Raw genomic sequence first — 20,208 nt, 5'->3', positions numbered from 1 at the left:
CTTTATGATAATAATGAATTGTTTAGTCTTACATCTCAGCTTAAAATTCTTCGTGCATTTGTCTCTGAAATTACTGCTGAAATGGCAGTCAGGGTGCTATAAGAGTCTGTATTTTACATAAAAGGGAATCCGATGATAGTAATCAAACTTCTGTTCATTGTCTTTCTCTCTCAGTGAAACTGGCTATTTGGGAAGCTACACTGGATAAATTTATTGAATCAATTCAGTCAATTCCAGAGGTAATTATATACATTTTATGCTGTTTTCAAGGTTGATTTAACCTTTGGGGAAAACCCAGTTCTCAGTACATATCCCCGTATGGTAAGGTATACCTCTAGGAGTCCAGTGAAGTCGCACTGCATACGAGGAAAGCTACCCTGAAGTTCCCACCACCCAGTCATTAGAATCCAAATCACTGCTTTTCTCTGGTAGTGTAGTATTTCTCATGTCACTAAATTAAAGTGAAATATTTGTTATCTGAGGAGACTGTGACCCAGTTTCTTGATTTTTAGGGTGTTTTGTCAAATTAGGAGAAAAATAATGGCTTGAAAAATGCATGTGAGGACTTCTGAGGCAAGATGGCAGAGTGAACAGATGCACTGAACAGACCCTCAGTGGCGGAGACACACATGAGAGACCAAGTGAACCAGATACAGATGGGCACCCTGGGACCCTGAGCTTCAGAGGGGAGGGCAGAGCTGAGCAGAGCGGTGAGAGCAAAAAAATGGGCTGGCTGTCGGCTGGTGTTGGCAACGAAGTGGTGAAGGAGGTATAGTTCTCCCTTGTTTCCTCATACCCTCCTGGTGGCTGAGGCATGGCCAGCCCCTCCCCTTACCTGTCTAGCAACCGCTGGCACTCCCTCCTGCCCAGCTTAGGGTCTGGCATTAGAGTACCACCCCCACATCTGTAGGAATGTAAATCTCACCTCAATGGAGATCTTTTACTGCTATTACCAGTTTTGGGGAGACAGCAGTTGTGCCGTAAGGCCCAATCACATCTGTCCCTCCTCTGGCTCTACCTGCTGGGTCAGCAGCTCTTCCCACTCCGTACCACCTGATCGGCGATACTTAGCAGTCCACATCAGACGAGCCCATCCTCAGCTATGTCACATAAACAGCGAACAGACAGCTGAGCACACTTACAGTCTCTGCCACACTCACTGGGAAATAGGGTGAGGGTCTCAGAACACACCGGCATTAATCCTCAATTAAGTATAAATACAATGACACCATAATGCCTCAGAGACAATAGGCAATTTCAGCTTAAATGAAAAAACAAGGCAGAGTGACTCAAACAAGTGATCAAAATACAGACTCAGAAAATATAAACACCAGAAATGGCATTAGAACAACCTCATAAGGAATTCAGAAGAATGACAATCAGGTACCTTCAGCACATTGAGAGAGTGATCAAGAAGGTTGTAAAGGAAAGCAAGGAAACACAGGGAAAACAAACTTTAGAAAAATTCAGGAAAACATTACAAAAACAAACTGAAAAATGAGGAAATTACACAGAAAAACCATACAAAAACAGCAAATAGAAATTCAGAAGATTAATATTAAGATTTCAGAAACAGATAATACATTGCAGGAACAAAAGAGAAAGAGATGGGCATGCTATCTGTCTGCTGGTGTGAATCAATGGATGCCCAAATTTCAAGACAAATCTCTCAGTACTCATCTGCCAAATGAACAATCTGAAAGAACAAAAATTTCCAAATAAAGCCTAAGAATTATGTGGGCTACCATCAAGAGGAATAACTTATATGCAATTGGAATTCCAGAACTCTTCAGGAAGAGACAAAATAGAAAACCCACAGAGAAATTCATCAAAGTTTCCCTAACATGAAAGGTGAGAAGATGCTACTCCCAAGAAACTGAGTATACGCCGGAAAAGGTAGATCACCAAGATGTATAATCAGATTCTCCAAAACCAAAGACAAGGAAAGAATCCTGAGAGCAGCTCAAAAAAACAAAACGTTACCTGCAAAGGAGAACAAATTAAAACTAAGCTCTGATATCTCAGCAGAAACCATACAGGCAACAAAGCAATGAGATGACATGCATAAAATGTTAAAATAAAAAAATTAAAAGATTCCCAACCAAGAACATATACCCAGCAAAACTAACCTTTATATATAAAATGAAAAAATCAAGATGTTTCTAGACAAGAGAACTTAAAAGATTTTGTAAAAACCAGCTCAACTGTACCTAAGTTCATGAAGAGGTCTTTGGACATAGAACCCAAAGGAGCAGATGACAACTTGAGATTATCATACATGACAATGTCACCCAGATCTCAACCCAGATATGGATGGTGCTCAGTGTAGAGGACTACAGTGCGCATGATCCAACCCTTGGTATTTTCAGTTGTCTCATGTGCAGACTGTAGAAGAATTGATGCATCTGAATTATGGTGTTGGAGAACAATATTAAAGTCTGTTGTTGGAAGAAGTACAACCAGAATGCTCCTTAGAAACCAGGATATAGTGTTAAGGTTAGGGTTACTGTTGGTTAGGGGAGGGGTTGGACTTCAACTTTCATACTTCAGAAACATTATCAGGAGGGACCAGGCCTTTGGAAAAGGACATCATGCTTGGTAAAGTGGAGGGTCAGTGTACAGTTTGGCACAGTGGCAGTTGTTGTTATTGTTATGTGCTGTGGAGTCGGTTCTGACTCATAGCAACCCTGTACAGGGTTTCCAAGGCTGTAAATCTTTATGGGAGCTGAATGCCTCATCTTTCTCGCGTGGAGCATCTGGTAGTTTCGAACTGCTGACCTTGCGGTTTGCTGCCCAATTTGTAACCACTAGTAGCAGTGGGCTAAAGTGTAACAACAGTTGTGAGAATGGTGTGGGACCAGGCTGTGTTTTGTTCTATTGTGTATAAGGTCACTGTGAGTCGCAGCAGACTCACGTAACAACATCACAACAAAGTAAAACAAACCTGCAAGACTGAAAATAGGGAACCAGAGATGTCAGTTTGTAATCAAAAAGTCCCACAAATTAAAGAGGGAGAATAAAGTAGTTACAGAACTTTGAATTAAAGAGGAAATAAAGTAGGTTTCAGTCAGCCAACCAACTGAAAAACTTAACTGTAACCCTAAAACTAGACCAAGCCTCAACACCTTGCTCTACTCTTCCCTTGACACTCACCATAACCCTAATACTACATGAAACCCTAGGTCCAGGTTAGACCTAGTCATAGTCTTAAGCCTAAACCTATCTCCCTGCTTCTACCCTCACCCCAAATAAAAAAGAAAAATGCATATGTATGAAGTTATATGAAACTGTCCAAATGTGTTAAAAATAATCTATTATAATTACTTTTGTTTTTAGTGTGAAAATATTCTAATTATGTTTGAGGAAAGAGTTCCTGTTTTTCTGATTAGATATTAGAAGTGAGTATCTTGGGAAATGCTAGTGAGAGGGAAATGCTAGTGAGAAGGAAAATGAAAAAGGACTGTGAAATATCTAAGAAGATTTTGAGTCTCTGGGTGAGTTAAGACATGCAGACTGGTTAGAGCCATTCAGTAGACAGTATGACAGGGAATTTAAATCCTGCCACTACAGAATTGCCAGGAAGTAAGGAGTTCCAGCATATGCAAATTCAAACTGAAGCTGAAGAAAATGAAAACAAGTCCACGAGAGCCAAAATATGACCTTGAATATATCCCATCTGAATTTAGAGATCATCTGAAGAACAGACTTGATATGTTAGACACTAAAGACCAAAGACCAGAAGAGTTGTGGGATGACATCAAGAACATAATACAGGAAGAAAGCAGAAAGTCACTAAGAAGACAAGAAAGAAGGAAAAGGTCAAAATAGATGTCAGAGGAGACACTGAAACTTACGCTCCAGCATAGAGATGCTAAAGCAAATGGAAGAAATGAGGAGGTACAAGAGTTGAACAGAAATTTTCAAAGATCAGCTTGAGAAGATAAAGCCATTTATTACAACAAGATTTGCAAAGATCTGGAGTCAGAAAACCAAAAAGGAAGAACATGCTCAGCATTTCTCAAGCTGGGGGAAGTGAAATAAAAATGCAAGCCTCAGCTTTCGTTATTGAAAGATTCCTCATATGCATGCGAAAGCTGGACCATAGAAGAATTGATGCTTTTGAGTTATGGTGTTGGAAGAGAATATTGAAAGTGCCATGGGCTGCCAAAAGAACCCATAGATCCATTTTGGAAGAAGTGCAGCCAGAGTGCCCCTTAGAGGCCAAGATGGCTAAACTTCATCTCATACTTTGGACATATTGTTAGGAGGACATATTGTTGGAGAAGGATATCATGTTTGGTAAGATGGAGGGTCAGAAAAAAAGAGGAAGACCCCCAGCGAGATGGATTGGCAAGTGGCAGCATCGATGGCATCGAGTGTGGCAGCGGTAATGAGGTTGGCCCAGGATTGGGCAGTTTTTCGTTCTGCTGTGCATAAGGTCGCCATGAGTCCATACAGACTCAATGGCACCTAACAACAACAACAACAAAGGAGCTCTGGTAGCATAATGATTACAAATTGAGTTGTTAATCTCAATAGTCAGGAGTTTGAAACTACCAGCTGTTCAGTGGGAGAAAGATGAGGCTTTCTGTTCCTGCAAAGATTTACAGCCTCAGAAACCCTATGCAGGGTCGCTATGGGTTGGAATTGACTAGATGGTACACAACAACAGCACAACATGGTCCTGTTGGGCTCATGGTATGGCACTATAGGATAAGCACTGGATTTGAAACCATAAGGTCAGTGGTTTAAACCTACCAGCTGCTCCTGAAAACCCTATACAGGCTCACTCTGAGTCGAAACCAGTTTGATGGCACCTGAAGACAACAACAACATGGTCTTGTTACTTACTGGATAGATTATCTTTAACTTTTTTTTTTTTTTTTTTTAATAGGCTTTAAAAGCTGGGAAGAAAGTGAAACTGTCTCATGAAGAAGTTATGCAGAAACTAGGTGAACTCTTTGCCCTAAGGTAAAATGTTCTCATTCGTAAATGCAGCACTCTGAAGGAAACCTCCTCCCAGCTCTCTGCTGGAGAACAAACGCTGGGAGCTTGGTGTGAACGGCAGCTGCTTTCTCTTCCTGGGTTATGAGCAGACAGAAGGCTTGTCTATTAGAAGCTGTTGGCCTATCATGGGACCCTACTGGAAAAAATACTGCCTTACGAAAGAGCTCATTATTAATCTATGTTAAACCCATATCAAGGAGCACAGTAGTTATTCTTTGACATTAGAAAGATAAATCCTAGTATTTGGAAAATGGGACTTCTCAGTAAGAACATGTTTCTGTACCGTAATGCTAAATAGACCCTCAATTACTCCCAGAAAGTTATGCAAATAATCTTAGAATTCAAAACAAAAGTTCAGTGGGAGACAAAATGAGGCAGCCAACAAGTTGGATAAGCCATATTTCCTTGATTCTAAGACAGACACTGCAAGAAAGGAAAAATGCTGCCAGTTAAAGTGCCACACTGCTTTTCTCTCAGAGAATTTTAACTTGGCACTAATTGAAAAAAAACTCTTTAGTCTTACTTAGATTCTCTCACATTCCCTTCTTGGCAAACATACAAGGAACACAGAAGGGAAATAAATTGTAATGGCAAAGACAACTATCTAATTCGCTAGGGCCGCCATACCCAGGTACCATAGAATGGGTGGCTTTAAACAGCAGAAATTTGTTTCGGGTCTCTGAGGGAAGCTCATTCCTCATCTCCTATAGTTTCTGTAGCACCGAGGTCTTCTGGGTGTTCTTGGCTAGTAGGTGGCTCCTCACAGACTGGTTTCCTGTCTGTTTTTATAAGCAGCCCCTCAGGAGGAATTAGGGTTAGGACCCACCTCACTGGACTATGATCTCATTTTCATTGATCGGATAATATCTGCAAAGGAAACACCTATCTCCCCAGACAAAGCCACCTTCACAGAGACTGGGGGTCAGGACTTATAGAAGACACAGTTCAACCCCTACCAGCTACTAAATTCCAACTATCACCTCTAAGACCCCCTCCATTTTCAGATGGCTCCCATTTTCAGAGATACAATGAGAAGAGGGAAACATATAAATAAGATCGCTCTATTTTTACCTGTTTTTGTTATCTTTTTTGTTTTAAGCCATATCACTATTTTACCTGTCTTCCAAAACATGTACATGTACTGTGTCAAATTGATATTAAAAAAAAAAACCTTAGAAAATAAGTTTTTATAAAACACCACAGAAACAGGAATATGAAGTACAATGGAAATGATACTTTAACTTAAGTTAAAATTAACTTTTCTTTTTCCTTTTTTGAAGACATCGTATAAACTTGAGTTCAGACTTCTTGATCACTCCTGATTTCTACTGGGACAGAGAAAACCTGGAAGAACTTTACGATAAAACCTGTCAGTTCCTTAGCATTGCTCGCAGAGTTAAGGTAGGCATTTTGCACTTTTACTGAGAGAGAGAGAGAGACACTTGCTGCCTGATGCATATAACTCTGTTTAAATTTAAGTCAGTATGTGGGGCTACTTTTGTTTTCCTTCGAATCAGATCTCTTTAGACTCACCTCGAACCTTCTTAGCCTGGATGCAGTCTTCAGGTTTGTGTGTCGAAGGTGTCCCTCTTGTGTTTGCCCTACAGACTGGATGAGCTTGGCGAGAGTTTACATCTGGGCTTTGAACCAGCTCAGGCTGCTTCACTCATGGTCCATGAAGGAGGCCAGCAACCTGGGAAACGGACCCGGATTTTATTTTACCATTTTGTTGTGAACTGAGTGAAGGGTTACCGTGCCCATCGTCAGTTTGACATCCAACAAACCATGCCCTTGGCTTCCTCTCAGTGACTGTGATCCCCTCCATGTACCATCGCTCATCCTGCTTCCTCTCAGTGACTGCGATCCCCTCCTTGTACCATCGCTCATCCTGCTTCCTCTCAGTGACTGCGATCCCCTCCTTGTACCATCGCTCATCTGCTTCCTCTCAGTGACTGCGATCCCCTCCATGTACCATCACTCGTCCTGCTTCCTCTCAGTGACTGCGATCCCCTCCATGTACCATCGCTCATCCTCCTTCCTCCCTGTGCTTCTTGGTTCCATCCCTCCTGCTCTCCCCACCCTTCTGAATTCCGTCCTTAGGGAAATGCCGCCCTTTTATCTCAAATGCGTGCTTACCTCACGAGTGTTGTCCCCAAAGCATTGCTGGGCTGAGAATTGAGCCACAGCAGTGAGTTCATTTCCACATCTGCAGGGTGACCAAGGGCCATCGTCTTGAGTTCCACCCATCTGTATCTGACCAGTAAGCCTGGTCATTTTTATGAATTTGAGTTTTGTTCCACATTTTCCACCGCTCTATCCAGGATCTTTTGTTGTGATCCCGTTTAAGGCAGTTGGTAGTGGTTCTGGTCTCAGGGTTTAAAGGGTGGTGTTCCTGTGGTCCATGGAACTAATTGTTTACAAGCAGCTTCGGTTTTTATCACTCTTCATTCCTCTAGACGGGAAGAAGCCAATAGTTGTACCTGAGATGGCCTACTCATGAGCTTTAAGTTCCAACTCGTTGCTCACCAGAATTGGATGTAGAACATTGCCTTTTTGGACTGGGTTATGGCAGTTGACCATGGTGTCCCCCAAGACTCTGGGCATTAGCCCCAGGTGGACCCACATTTTTAGACTCTGGTTGAGCCAGAATGTTAACTGGAATGGAAAAAGTTGGGGTAAAGCCCTGCTGGAAATGTCATTTTAGGAACCAGAGGCAGTGTGCACGTTGCGTAGCAAACCAGTTCTTTACCATTTTCTTTAGTTGGGTTGAAGACAGCAATGCCTGGCTCCAAGATGGCAGCTGATCCACTGCCTTGAGTGTGCCCTGCTCTCCGTCCATCCATCTATCAGGGCAGTAAGCCACTCTGACCGCCAGGCTCCTGAAAGGGTTCACTCTGCCTCTTCCAAGTCTCCCATACCAGGCCTTCAACCCATAAAAATCCAAATTTTTAAAATTTGGATATGCTCAGTTTTACTTCGTCAGCTATGACTGAGCCAGTTCAAATCAGTTCAGAGTCGTGGTTTAGAGGCCTCCAGGAAATAGACACACAGGGCTTGCAGGGAGTCTGATCTGCCATCCACCTCTAATTGTTTCACTTAGAGAATGTTCTAGAAACAGAGTCAAGTATTGTGTGACATTTGAGATTGACTCTTCCCCCATAATGCCCTTGAGGTTCATCCAGGTTGTTGGGGTGTCGGTTCTTGCCTTTGGACATTTTACCAGATGAAGTATAGTCCTTTATGTCCTTTCCACTTCCCACATTGACGACAGAGTTGTAAGCGTTTCCTTTGCAGCCATGGAGAACTACATCGGACAGTTTTGGAATCTGTGCTTTAGCCATTAATTTAAACTCACAAGAGGAGACAGGAAGGCTTTGTATTTGCCTCTATTCTTACTGTTCTCTTTTTCCTTCTTGGTATTCGAAGTTGTTGGGGATTTTTTTTCATCATTTCCTTTCTGTTTCTAGAAAAATTTTAGCTCTCCTTTTAAGGCTTCTGGTTGTGAGCTCCACACGAAGCTCTAAATGGTGATCTAAAAATGTCAAATGTTTTGGCTTTTTTATTTTTTTTCCAATTAAGAACATAACATTGTTCTTGAGAAATGCAGTTGTAATGTATCCCATGAAGACTGCTGTGCGCTGCTGAGATGGTTTCAACTCACAGTGACCCTGTATGGGCTTTCTGAGCGTGACTGGTGGGTTTGAACTGCCAACTCTGAAGTTAGCAGTCCAGTACTTATCCTATAACACTACACCAGGACCCACTCCATGAAGACAGTCACCGTAAACTATAGGCTCTTGAAAGAAATGAGATTTACCTTTTATACCATAAATGCACGTAAATTCGTACCTCGAATCTAACTTTAGGAATATCCAACAGTCCCTGACAATCCTCTTCCATTTTTCTCTAGGAGCTGAAATTCAATATTCCTTTAAACTATCTTTACAAATCAAATTCTTTTTTTTCCACATCTTTAATGGATTCTGTGTTATAAACTGGGGCAGGATAGCTAAAAGTAGACATTGCCTTATGTTCGGGGAAAACAGGGAGCTGTATGAAATTGGAGCTGCACTCCTGGGATACACCCCCTCCTTTAAAGCACAGCGGGGAAGACAGGATAGAGAACACCCAGAGACTGACTAGGAGAGCTCCAGCCCACCGGCCCAAGGGTAAGCACCTGCCTGCATGTGCATTTGAACTGCATTTCACTTTCTGTAACATTTAGAAATGATTTCTAAAAATGCATAAGGCAACTGAAATCTTCCCCTAAATTCCTTTGGCATCTGACAGATTTCATGGAACACTCCTCTTAGGCGTATCCTACTGAATCTGCTTTCCCTGCAGAGAAAAACAAAGGGGATCCATTGCTGCTGGACTGAGTCCAATGCATGGCGAGCCCAGGCATATCCCAAGAGAACTGTTCTCCAGGGGGTTCACGGGCTGACTTTCCCAAGGAGACCGCTAGTGAACCGTGACTAATAGAAGAATGGATGTCTCTGAATTATGGGCTTCACCTCACATACCTTGGACACGTTATCGGGAGGGACCAATCCCTGGAGAAGGACGTCATGCTTGGACAGGATCAGTGAAAACGTGGATGGATTGGCACAGTGGCTACAACACTGGGCTCAGACACAGGGACAGTTGTGAGGTTGCGCAGGACCTGGAAGGGTTTTATACTGTTGGACTTGGGGTCACTGAGTTGGAACCAGCTCGATGGCATCTCACAACCACAACGGATCTCCAGGGCTTCAGGGCTTTCTTCCAAAGTGCCTCTTATTGTTAAAGTGCTGTTGAGTCAGTTCCAACTCATAGTGACCCAGTCTAGGGTTTCCGAGGAGCGGCTGGTGAGCTTGAACTGCTGACCTTGCGGTTAACAGTTCAGTGCTGATCCTACAGCATCATCCCTCTGGGTGGACCTGTCAGCTAGCAGCTGGTGGTATTCCTTCCCTCCACCAGAAAAGCTGTGTTCCCTTCGCCATTGTCATCCACTTGGCTCCAGACACTACAACTAATTGTCCATCGTTTTATGTCCCACTCTCCGTCTGAGATAGCTCTGTAGTATCAAGTCTTCCACTTGAGTTCTGGAACAAACCTAAAATTTCCCAAACTGCATTTCTCCAGGTGTTTTCTTAGCATCCCGATGGCAGGTAAGATCGGTGCCGTGTGGGCAGCTTTTCAGGGTGGTAGTCTTGATTACACTTCACCGCTGACAAGAGAACGTAGCACTGGGAGCCCTGAGAGCAACTGGTTTGTTTCTTCTTTAGATTTCCTTTAATCTTCCACATGAGGAAAGCATCTAGAAGACAGAGGTTGGGCTTGAGATGTGCTGAAATGCAGTCAGAAGGTGAGGCCGGTGGTTAGCCGGTCAGAGTCAGCAGGACTTTGAGAGGGATTGCCGAGCATTCCAGAAATGTAGATGGTGACACCAGTGTGCCTGGCTCTAAAAGGCCGTGCTCCAAGGGGCGTGTCTCTCCTTGCGGCCTGCTCCATGTGCAGTCTTGTTCATCTCCAAGGCTAGTTCCTCTGCCACCTTTTCCTGCTGATCTCCAGATATGCCTCTCAGACCCCACGGTGTAAGGGTCAGCATGCATTCAGTCCCACACCTCCATCCTCGACACCAGCTGCCCACAGCGCCCCCTCTCTACCTCTAGCCACTCAGAACAAGGCCAGAACTAATGAATTCACAGGACACCACCCTTCAAACTGCCAAGTAGACAGACACCTAGGCCAGTCTAGGAAGTCCACACAATACCCCAACCTTCTGACCAGTCATGACCCCTTCAGGATGCCAGCGTAAACTTGGGGGTCTTCACAACCCCTGACCTTCTGACCTGCTGGCTCCACTGTCTCTGTGCCCAGGAATCCGCTCGATGGCTCACCGAAGGCAGAGTACACTGTGCTTGTCACTGAAGAGTAATGTAGCCAAAAAGGAAGGAAGGTCTGGGTATCTACCCAGTGCTTCTGTGTCCCAGCAGATATGCACCCTCCCGCGTAGGTGTTCCTGCCACCCAGTGGTTGGGCTTTTCTCAGCCGCCTCTGCATGATGACTTAAAGCCTGCCTCCTGAGGCCAGGTGAGAGTCTGCTGAGGCTCCTCCAGCACGGATTCTCAGGTGTGGCCTGGAAGGCCCCAAGGCTTCCTTCTCCAGAGTCCTCTTACGTAGAGTAAAACCAGCTCCTTCATGTCACAGCCTTCTGGATGTTTCTAGTGACTTATCAAGTCCTCCAAATTTCATATCGGATAGCATTCTTTTCAAAGTACGTATGTTAATCCCATTCAAATGAGCTCCGAATCTGTGATTATTTTCTCTCCTGTTCTATTCCTGGTAAACACTTCACATCCAGTGTATGTTTAGTAAATATTGGTAGAATTAATGACTGCAGTTCCAAACTGAAGCTCATTGTATTCTCCTACAAAATCTTGGAACTCTTGAGTCTCTGTGGCAGTTAGTGGCAGAACTGCCTAGCCTAACAAGCCTCGTCTCTCAGCCCGAGCACTTGAAGGGCTCTTGGTTTCCTCTTTCTCCTCACCCTCCACATCCAGCCAGTCTGACATCCCTCAGTCTCTCCCACGCATCCTTCGGTCACTGACAGACTTTCACAGGACACATATGTGATAAGCTCTGAACTGCTAGCACAGGGAGGCACGTGACTAACAGGTGTTCCCCCTCTCCACTGTTGCTCATTGGCTCCTGTCACCTCTTCACGATCTCCTCGTTTCTAGACACTTCTGCTTCCCTTCTTTAGTCATAAAGTCAAGACATGTCCATTGGGTTCACCATTCAGTCTCCTCTACCTAGCAAAGTAAATTGTTGTTGTTGTTGTTAGGTACCGACCCATAGTGACCTTATACACAGCAGAATGACACACTGCCTGATCCTAGGCCAACCTCACTACTGTTGCCACACTTGAGTCCATCGATGCTGCCACTTGGCCAATCCATCTTGTTGGGGGTCTTCCTCTTTTTCACTGACCCTCCACTTTACCAAACATGATATCCTTCTCCAGCGACTGGTCCCTCCTGACAATATGTCCGAAGTATGAGGTGCCATTAAGTCAGTTTTGACTCATTGAGACCTTATACACAACATAGGGAAGCACTGCCCAGCCCTGTGCCAGCCTCACAATTACTGTTACATTGAAGCCCATTGCTCCTGCCACTACTTCAGTTCAGCTCATTGGAGTTCTTCCTCTTTCTCGCTGACCTTCCAATTTACCAAGCATAAGATCCCTCTCCAAGGACTGGTTCCTCCTAATAACATGTTCAAAGTATGACAGACGACGTCTCGCCACTACTGAGGAACATTCTGGTTGTACTTCTCCCAACACAGATTCATTTCTTCTTCTGGCAGTCCATGATATATTTTTTTTTTAATGTTTTATTGTGAATTATGTGATAGTTTACATGGGAGAACATTAACTTTACATTCATCCTATTGTACATCATTTTATTGCCATGATTACAGTCCCCTCCATGCATCATCAAACAACCCAGCAAGTTGGCCCCCCCGCCCCCCGGTCGTCAGCACGCAGACCCTCTCCCTCTCTGCGTCTAAAGTCCCCAGCCACTCCATCTCTCCATGTCATTGTCTCTGCCTCCATCTCTGGCATCACTGCTTCTCTGGGTAGGGTCCTGCTCTTCTCCCTTGATGGTCCCAGGGACTTCCGCTCCTAGACTGCAAAGTCAATCACGCCCCTCCTTTTGCTACAAAACACCCATCTTTACATTATTCACTATTGTTTATCAAATGAGTGCCACCCCCATCTCCTTTCATCTGCCCCACCCAGAGAGATTCTACCTTCCCCCATGCCCTCTGGATCTAGGCTCACTCTTTTTTTTGGGGGGGGAGGGGATGAGGGGGGAGAGAAGAATAAAATATATTGAGCACATAACAGATTTCTTAGCTATAGTTCCATCAAAGATAGTGTAAACCAAATGAATGATGGCTGAGGATTGTTTAAAATCACAAATAAAATTAAAAAAAAAAAAAAAGCATCCTCTTGTGGGACAATGCTTTAGACAAGAGCATTCAAAGCTGAAAGACTATCCGCTACAGTGGTGGTGGGGCTAAGCCACCAGCTCTCTTGTTTTCTAATAACCTCTCCAGTACCCAGAATGGTTTGTTCATTTAAAGAAGCTCATTATATAAGGATTCTGCACATGTCCCTTAACAAATCCAAAACAATCTTAAAGCTTTACAGAATTTATTTTCCTTTTAAATCTGCCAACAGAGCCAGCAGGTCAGATTTCTTATTTCTTCTTCCTTGGATCAATCCCGAGTATTATACCACTTTCCAATACTCTAACACTGGATTTCACTCCGTTTTATATATATATATGTATATTTTAATGTTTCATTGTGAATCATGTGATAGTTTACATGGGAGAACATTAGTTTTGCATTCATCCTATTGTATGTAGTTTCATTGCCATGGTTACAATCCCCTCCATGCATCATCAACCAACCAAAGGGTATACCCTGCAAGCCTGTCCCCACCCCCCTGGTCATCAGCACACAGACCCTCTCTCTCTCTCTGGGTCTAAAGTCCCCAGCCGCTTCATCTCTCCATGTAATCATCTCTGCCTCCATCTCTGGCGTCACTGCTTCTCTGGGTAGGGTCCCACTCTCTGCTCGTCTCCCCCTGATGGTCCCAGAGACCTCCTCTCCTAGACTGCAAAGTCCTAGACTGCAAAGTCCATCACTCCCCTCCTTTTGCTACAAAATGTCTATATTTCCAACCCTCACAGTCAGTCCTGGTTACAATTATTCACTATTGTATCACAAGAGTCCTAGCCCCATCTCCTTTCATCAGCCTCACCCAGACAGATTGGATACTACTCAGTGGAGATTCTACCTTCCTCCACGCCCTCTGGATCTAGACTCCCTCTTGAAAGCCAGTCACTTCTTGCCTTTGTAGCCCCCCATTTTGGGTAGCCAATGTCCAAGTTGCCCATCCCTGTCTACCCTGAGTCAGGAGGGAACAGTCGCTGGAGAAGGATGTCATGCTGGGTAAGGTGGAGGGTCAGAGAAAAAGGAAGACCCCCAATGAGATGGATCGGCCAGGTGGCATCATTGATGGCGTCAAGGGTGGCAGTGATAGTGACGTTGGCCCAGGATCAGACATTGTTTCATTCTGCTGTACATGGGGTCGCTATGAGTCGGTTCCGACTCGATGGCACCTGACAACACCACCATAACTAAAATGCATTGGTTCTTCGCAGCCTGCCTTATTCACTGTCCAACTTTCACATACATATGAAGCAATTGAAAATACCATGGCTTGGGTCTGGGACACCTTAGTCTTAAAATTGGTGTATCTTTGCTCTTGAACACTTTAAAGAGGTCTTAGGCATCAGATTTGCCAAACATAATGTTATTTGATTTTTTTGACGGCTGCTTCCATAAGTGTTGATTGTGGATCCCAGACAAGTGAAGTCATGACATCTTCCATCTTTTCTCCATTTGTCATATTTATTAGTCGAGTGGTGAGGATTTTTGTTTTCTTTACACTGAGATGCAACCCATACTGAAAGCTGTGGTCTTTGATCTGTCTCAGTGTTTTAAGTCCTCTTCGCTTTCGGCAAGCAAGGTTGTTATCATCTGCATATCGCAGGTTGTTACTGATTCTTCCTCCAATCCTGATGCCATGTTTTTCCTCATAGAACCTGGCTTCTGTGATTATTTGCTCAGCATACAGGTTGAATAAGTATGGCGCACACTTCTGATTTTAAACATTCGGTGTTCCCTTGTTCTGTTGGATCACCTGCCTCACTGTCTATGTACAGGTTCTTCTTGAGCACAATTTAGTGCTCCAGAATACTCATACTTCACAATGTTGTCCATAGCTTGTCATGATCCTCACTGTTAAAAGCCTTTGCATAGTCAGTAAAGCACAGGTAAACATCTTTCTGGTTTTCTCTGCTTTCAGCAAGGTCCATCTGATGTCCCTCGTTCCACATCCTGTTCAGCTTGAATTTCTGGCACTTCTCTGTCTATGTACTACTTGTGCAAAGTAAATAGTAAATAAATATTTGAATTCTGAGTAAAGTAGTCCTACTACCTAAGTAGAGTTCAGACATGGTGTACTCATATTCTATTGTGGGTTAATGCACAAGACTGCAAAGCCGTTTGAACTGCAAGGTCAGTGGTTCAAGCTCACCAACTGCTCCTTGGAAACCCTGTACAGGATCGCTATGTGTCGGAATCGACTCGACAGCACTTAACAACAACACAGGTGTGGCGCTGTGGGTTAATGCGCCAGACTGCAAAGCCATTTGAACTGCAAGGTCAGCTGTTCAAGCTCACCAGCTGCTCCTCAGAAACCCTATACAGGGTTGCTATGAGTCAGAACTGACTCAGCGGCACTCAACTCAACAATAGGTCAAAAGTTAGGCCTAGACCTCGCCAGTTAAGGTCAAGGCATCAGCAGGCCACGTCCCTTTCTGAGGGTTCTGTTTCCTTGCCTATTCCAGGTTCCAAGCTGCCCACATCTCTTGGCTCACATCTCCTTCTGTGTAGCAAAGGTGGATGGAGTTGTCCTCACATGACCTGTTCTGCCTCTCTTGTGCACTTGTAAGGTCCCAACCAGGGACTCTGTGATGGTCTTTCTGTTTAAGGGTCAGCTGATTAACAGTAATGCCACAGAGTATCCTCATTCCCCTTTGCCATGTAACCTAGGAGCGTAGTCACAGGCTCCAGGGCCCAGGGCAGGAGTGGCCTTGGCCTTCTGTTTCACCTACACTCATGGTACCCTACAGGGCCTCTCATAGCAAGTTCCACCTCACCTCACCCCTCCTACTTGTCCACCTTCCAGATGCACTTCAAGCCGTCTAGCTGTTCTCAGAGTCCCTCTGAGTGGGAACTGATGTGAGGGCACTTAAAACCAGTAACAGCAGCAGCTGCACTTGGTGCCACTGTTTGCTCTGCCACAATGCTGCCCCGCCACCCTCCCCACCCTGGGATGTCAGGCTGTGTTCACTGCTCCAAGTATGAAGCAGACTGCTCAGTACTCCCTGGGCTGTGAACAGTAACTACCTGAGTGAGGACAGGTGGACATGCACACACACAGCCACGCAGTGTCGTCTGAGACTGTGCCCTCATCTTCACTTCACTCGGGCAAGGGGCAGTGGGAAGAGAGGAGCTCCAACTGCATTCTCTAGTCAATTCAATGGATAAAGGCACTTTCTTGGGGACTGCTGGTGTGGCTCTGTATGAGAAACACCTGACTGCTAACCGTTAAGTTCACAGTTCAAGCCCACCAGCAGCTCTGCGAAAGATGAGGTTTTCTGTTCCTGTGAAGAGTTGCAATCTCAGAAACCCTCTACAGGGTCGCTGTGAATTGGAATCGACTCGAGGGTAGTGGTTTGGTTGTGACTTTTTGGAACCCCCTTTCGGACTCCAGTTGACTCGGCGTGGCTTTGGTTGGTCACTGGTAAGGAGATTGGCATTGTGGAGGGTGCCTTGGTGTGCTAGTGTACCGCTGAGACAGTCCCGACTCACAGTGAGCCTGTATAAGGTTTCTGAGGAGTTGCTGCTGATGGGTTTGAACTGCCAACCTTTTGGTTAGCAGTCTAGTGCTTCTCCTACAGTGCCATACCAGGACTCCACACCATGGGTAGGTGGCTTTAAATTAGAGAATTTTATTTTCTCAGTTCAGGAGGCAAACAGTCCAAACTGGGGTCTCAGCGGTGCCGGTTCTTTCCAAGGTCTTGTCCCCTGGTTTCCAAGTCTGCTGACCACCCTTGGCATTCCTTTACCTGTAAACAGGGGCTGGCATAGTCTCTCTTCCCCGTGTCTCTGTGCTGCTCAGAAGGGAATAGGGTTAGGAGCCATCCCCACTGGTATGACCCTATTAGCCTAAGGAAGAAAACTCCCAAATGAGGTCATAGTTGAAGCTGCAGGAGTTAGGAACCCCACACTTCGGGAGAACACGCTGCACTCCTCCGTTAACACAGGCGCTGGCCTGGGGCTTGTTCCTGGGCTTGTGAGGCAGGTCCAGTGGGGGTGTCCAGTAGGTGTGGGTACCATGCTGGGCCAAATGCTGCGGTTGTCAGTAGTGAACAGTAACTACCCGAGAAGAGCAAGGGCAGGGGGACCGAGCACACAGATGACACAAGGCAGAACGAGGGACAGCAGGCGCTGTGGGAGCTCTGAGGGCCAAGCAGGACATAGGAACGCCAGGTGAGGCCTGACTAACCTACTCCCCGCCTTGATGGAACTGAGAGACCCCAGGTCTGTCGTTTATGGAGACAGCAGTGAGGCATTCCCACTCTATAGAAAGGGAGTTACACGGTTCAGTATTTTTCAGAATGAAAAATTAGTCCGGGGATCAAACAGTGAAAAACCCAGCTGGTTCATTTTTAGGAGGCGGGGATGAAGACTCGGGCTTGCAGGGAGGGAGTCACTGTCAAGTGGCTGGTTGGGGACTGGAGCTCAGATGCACCTTAACTAACGGGTCTAAGAAGAGTGTGACACTTGATTTGATGGCAGGAACCCAATAAGAGAGAGAGGCTTTTTCTTAGTGAGTTGGATTTGAGATGCTAGTAGAAAATCCAAGAAATGTGTTATTGACAGGGGGAAATTGAGTCAGAGTCTAGGATTGGCTAACTTACCTGAACCACAAAGCAGTTTGTCAGCGTCTCCCCCCCAGTGTGGAGATGCAGGAGCATTCAGGTGACTAGGTGACTGTGGACCTTGGAGCGTTGAGGCAGACAACATGAGGCTAGCTTTGTGAGGCAGTCCATACCAACAAACCCACACCTGGCTGCTGTTCCCTCTTGGTAGACAGCCTCCTCTTGCGGTACACATTCTAAGTCAAGTCTGGGTAACAGTGATGGTGGGATGTGGATAAGAGAGAGCAGAGCTGGAGGGAATGAGGGCTGGCCAAGGGGATGGTGTCCATTGACAAGTAGTAGAGCGTGAACAGAGGAAGAAGTCAGCACCGTTAGAGGAGGAAAAGCCAAGAGAAGCATGCATTCGAGATGCTGTCCAATGTGTGGGCAATGGAGGTTGACAACTAAGATGTCAGACTTTAGGGGTTATGAACACTATAAAGGGTTAAGGAATAAACTGGGGTGGGGGGTGAGGAAGTGGGGAAAGAAAGTACCCTCTATTCTTTAGTCAGAGTGGAAAGTGAATGGAAGAGGGTTGGGTCAAAGTTTGAGTTAGAACCAAGTTTAGGGTGTTTGTAGACCAAGGTCAAGCAGCCAGTAGCAACTGAGGAAGGGAAGAGAGGTGGGAGGAAGAAATGAAGGAAGCAGCAGTGTTCTGAACCTGAAGTCTGGGAACGGAGGTCAATGCAGTATTACCCTCACGGGAAGAGAGACAGCTTACAGCGCAGCGCTGCTCTCAGTCCTTTCAAATACCTCACCTAAACTGTTTGGAGCCCCACAGGTAATCAGGGAATTGAATCTGTCTTTTAAACTTGTTTCCAGAGGAAAGTGAAATGTGGAGAAATTGAAGTCAGTGGTCATCTAAGTCTTGAAATCCCTTCAATCTCTTTAAGTCTTCCCAGTTCAGAATTTAAAGCAGCGCCATCTAGTGGTGAGTGTACCAAAGGCATGAGGTGGGGGTTTTCTGACAGCAGGGCTGTACTTTAAAAACGGAAAAACCGTGGAAGGTATTGTTTTGTTCTCCGTCTTTCCAACCCAATTAGTTGCTACTCAGTCAATTCTGACATAAGGCATGCTATAAGAATCATGTTTCTAGTTTACCCTTTTTAGCTGTTATCCCCAAGATGAGCGACCAAAAACCATAACTTCAAGTCTTATTTTAGATGTTTGGCTAACAAGAATTAGAACTCAGTGTTTTAGGTCATTAATCCGTATCTTATAAGGTCTGTGAATGCAGGGTCTTTCTTGCGGTTAAACCTGGGCATTTTAAACCGTCTCTGAATGGACCTGCACCAGATTGGTACCAGGGCTGGCTGGGGTCAAGAGCTGAAAGATGACTTTTCTCAGTGATGGTCGTGACACGCCCACAAGTTCATGCCAACTCCTAGGGACCCTGTGTGGGGTTTCCAAGGAGCTGCTGGTGGGTTTGAACCTCCAACCTTGTGGTTAGCAGTGCAGTTCTTATCCTACAGCACCACATCTGTTTTGTCCCTTTCACAGTGTTACCTGTTTAAAACCTTAATTCTAAGTATGTGACCATGTATGTTTCGGGGTTTGTTTTTTGACAAATTGTTAAATTCTTCTGACATGGTACACAGGTCATGAATGAGAAACTGCAGCACTGCATGGAACTGACTGACCTAATGCGGAATCACCTGAACGAGAAGCGGGCCCTCCGCCTGGAGTGGATGATTGTCATCCTCATCACCATAGAGGTGAGTGTGGGAAGGGGCCTCTGGAAGGGACATGGCAATCGACAGTGGCATCATCAGCTCCCCACACTAACTTCTAAAGAGATTTCACTTGTCTCAAGACAGCATTTGGGGTCATTTGCAGCGTCTAGCCCAGCATCAAGTACTATGTCATTGAGGGAAAGGCAAATATCCCTATTTTAGGAGCATTTTTCATGAAAATCATTCTCATTTATGCCAACAATTTTGGTTTTTGTTGTGAAACTAATCCGTAAACGTTTTATTATTACCTTAAGGTGATGTTCGAGCTGGGACGAGTCATCTTTCTAGCCAAGTGATAACTCAAAGGAGAACTTAGTACATGGCCCCTACAAGACCTACAATCAAAAATCCATGTGTACTGTTGGGGGATCTATTTAATAGGTATTTAATTTTTAAAAATAAATGGTTATAATGATCTTTTTCAGCACCCAAATATATTGTGTGAATAAAACAAGTCTGGTGTTTGGGTCTGTCATACTGACAGATCAAGGGAAAATGTTTTTTCAGGCTAAAGAACTCAAGACAATCTCATGATCTAAGAGCTCTAGGCAGATAGATGATTCTTAAAGCCAAAAACCTCCCTCTAGGGACTCAGTCACGGCCCTGACTGAGAGTGCTGTGTTGGGCCTAGGCCACACCTCAGGAATGTCAACACAAAAATGTGACCAAAACAGGCCCTGAGTGATGCCGATATGGGGGATACAGGACTTGAGGATGTGACCAAGACAGGCCCTGAGTGATGCCGATTTGGGGGATGCAGGACTTGAGGAAGTGACCAAGACAGGCCCTGAGTGATGCCAATTTGGGGGATGCAGGACTTGAGGATGTGACCAAGACAGGCCCTGAGTGATGCC

The 20,208-nt window shown here is 45.0% G+C and overlaps 1 protein-coding gene across 1 annotated transcript in view; it reads left to right on the top strand.

Annotated features, from left to right (window-relative positions):
- Positions 1 to 19,650, top strand: part of RMND1 (required for meiotic nuclear division 1 homolog (S. cerevisiae)) — a 32,278-nt gene extending 12,628 nt beyond the window's left edge. The window contains exons 6-10 of the mRNA XM_006874357.1: positions 175 to 239; positions 4,895 to 4,971; positions 6,288 to 6,408; positions 19,220 to 19,336; positions 19,609 to 19,650. Of these exons, the coding sequence (XP_006874419.1) occupies positions 175 to 239; positions 4,895 to 4,971; positions 6,288 to 6,408; positions 19,220 to 19,336; positions 19,609 to 19,650 (422 nt within the window). The remainder of the gene's footprint in view (positions 1 to 174; positions 240 to 4,894; positions 4,972 to 6,287; positions 6,409 to 19,219; positions 19,337 to 19,608) is intronic.
- The last annotated feature ends 558 nt before the right edge of the window (positions 19,651 to 20,208 follow it).

Source organism: Chrysochloris asiatica, unplaced genomic scaffold (genome assembly GCF_000296735.1).
Source record: "Chrysochloris asiatica unplaced genomic scaffold, ChrAsi1.0 scaffold00271, whole genome shotgun sequence".
NCBI lineage: Eukaryota > Metazoa > Chordata > Mammalia > Afrosoricida > Chrysochloridae > Chrysochloris > Chrysochloris asiatica.
The sequence above is the reverse complement of the archived record's forward strand: the minus strand, read 5'-3'. Positions and strand labels throughout refer to the sequence as shown.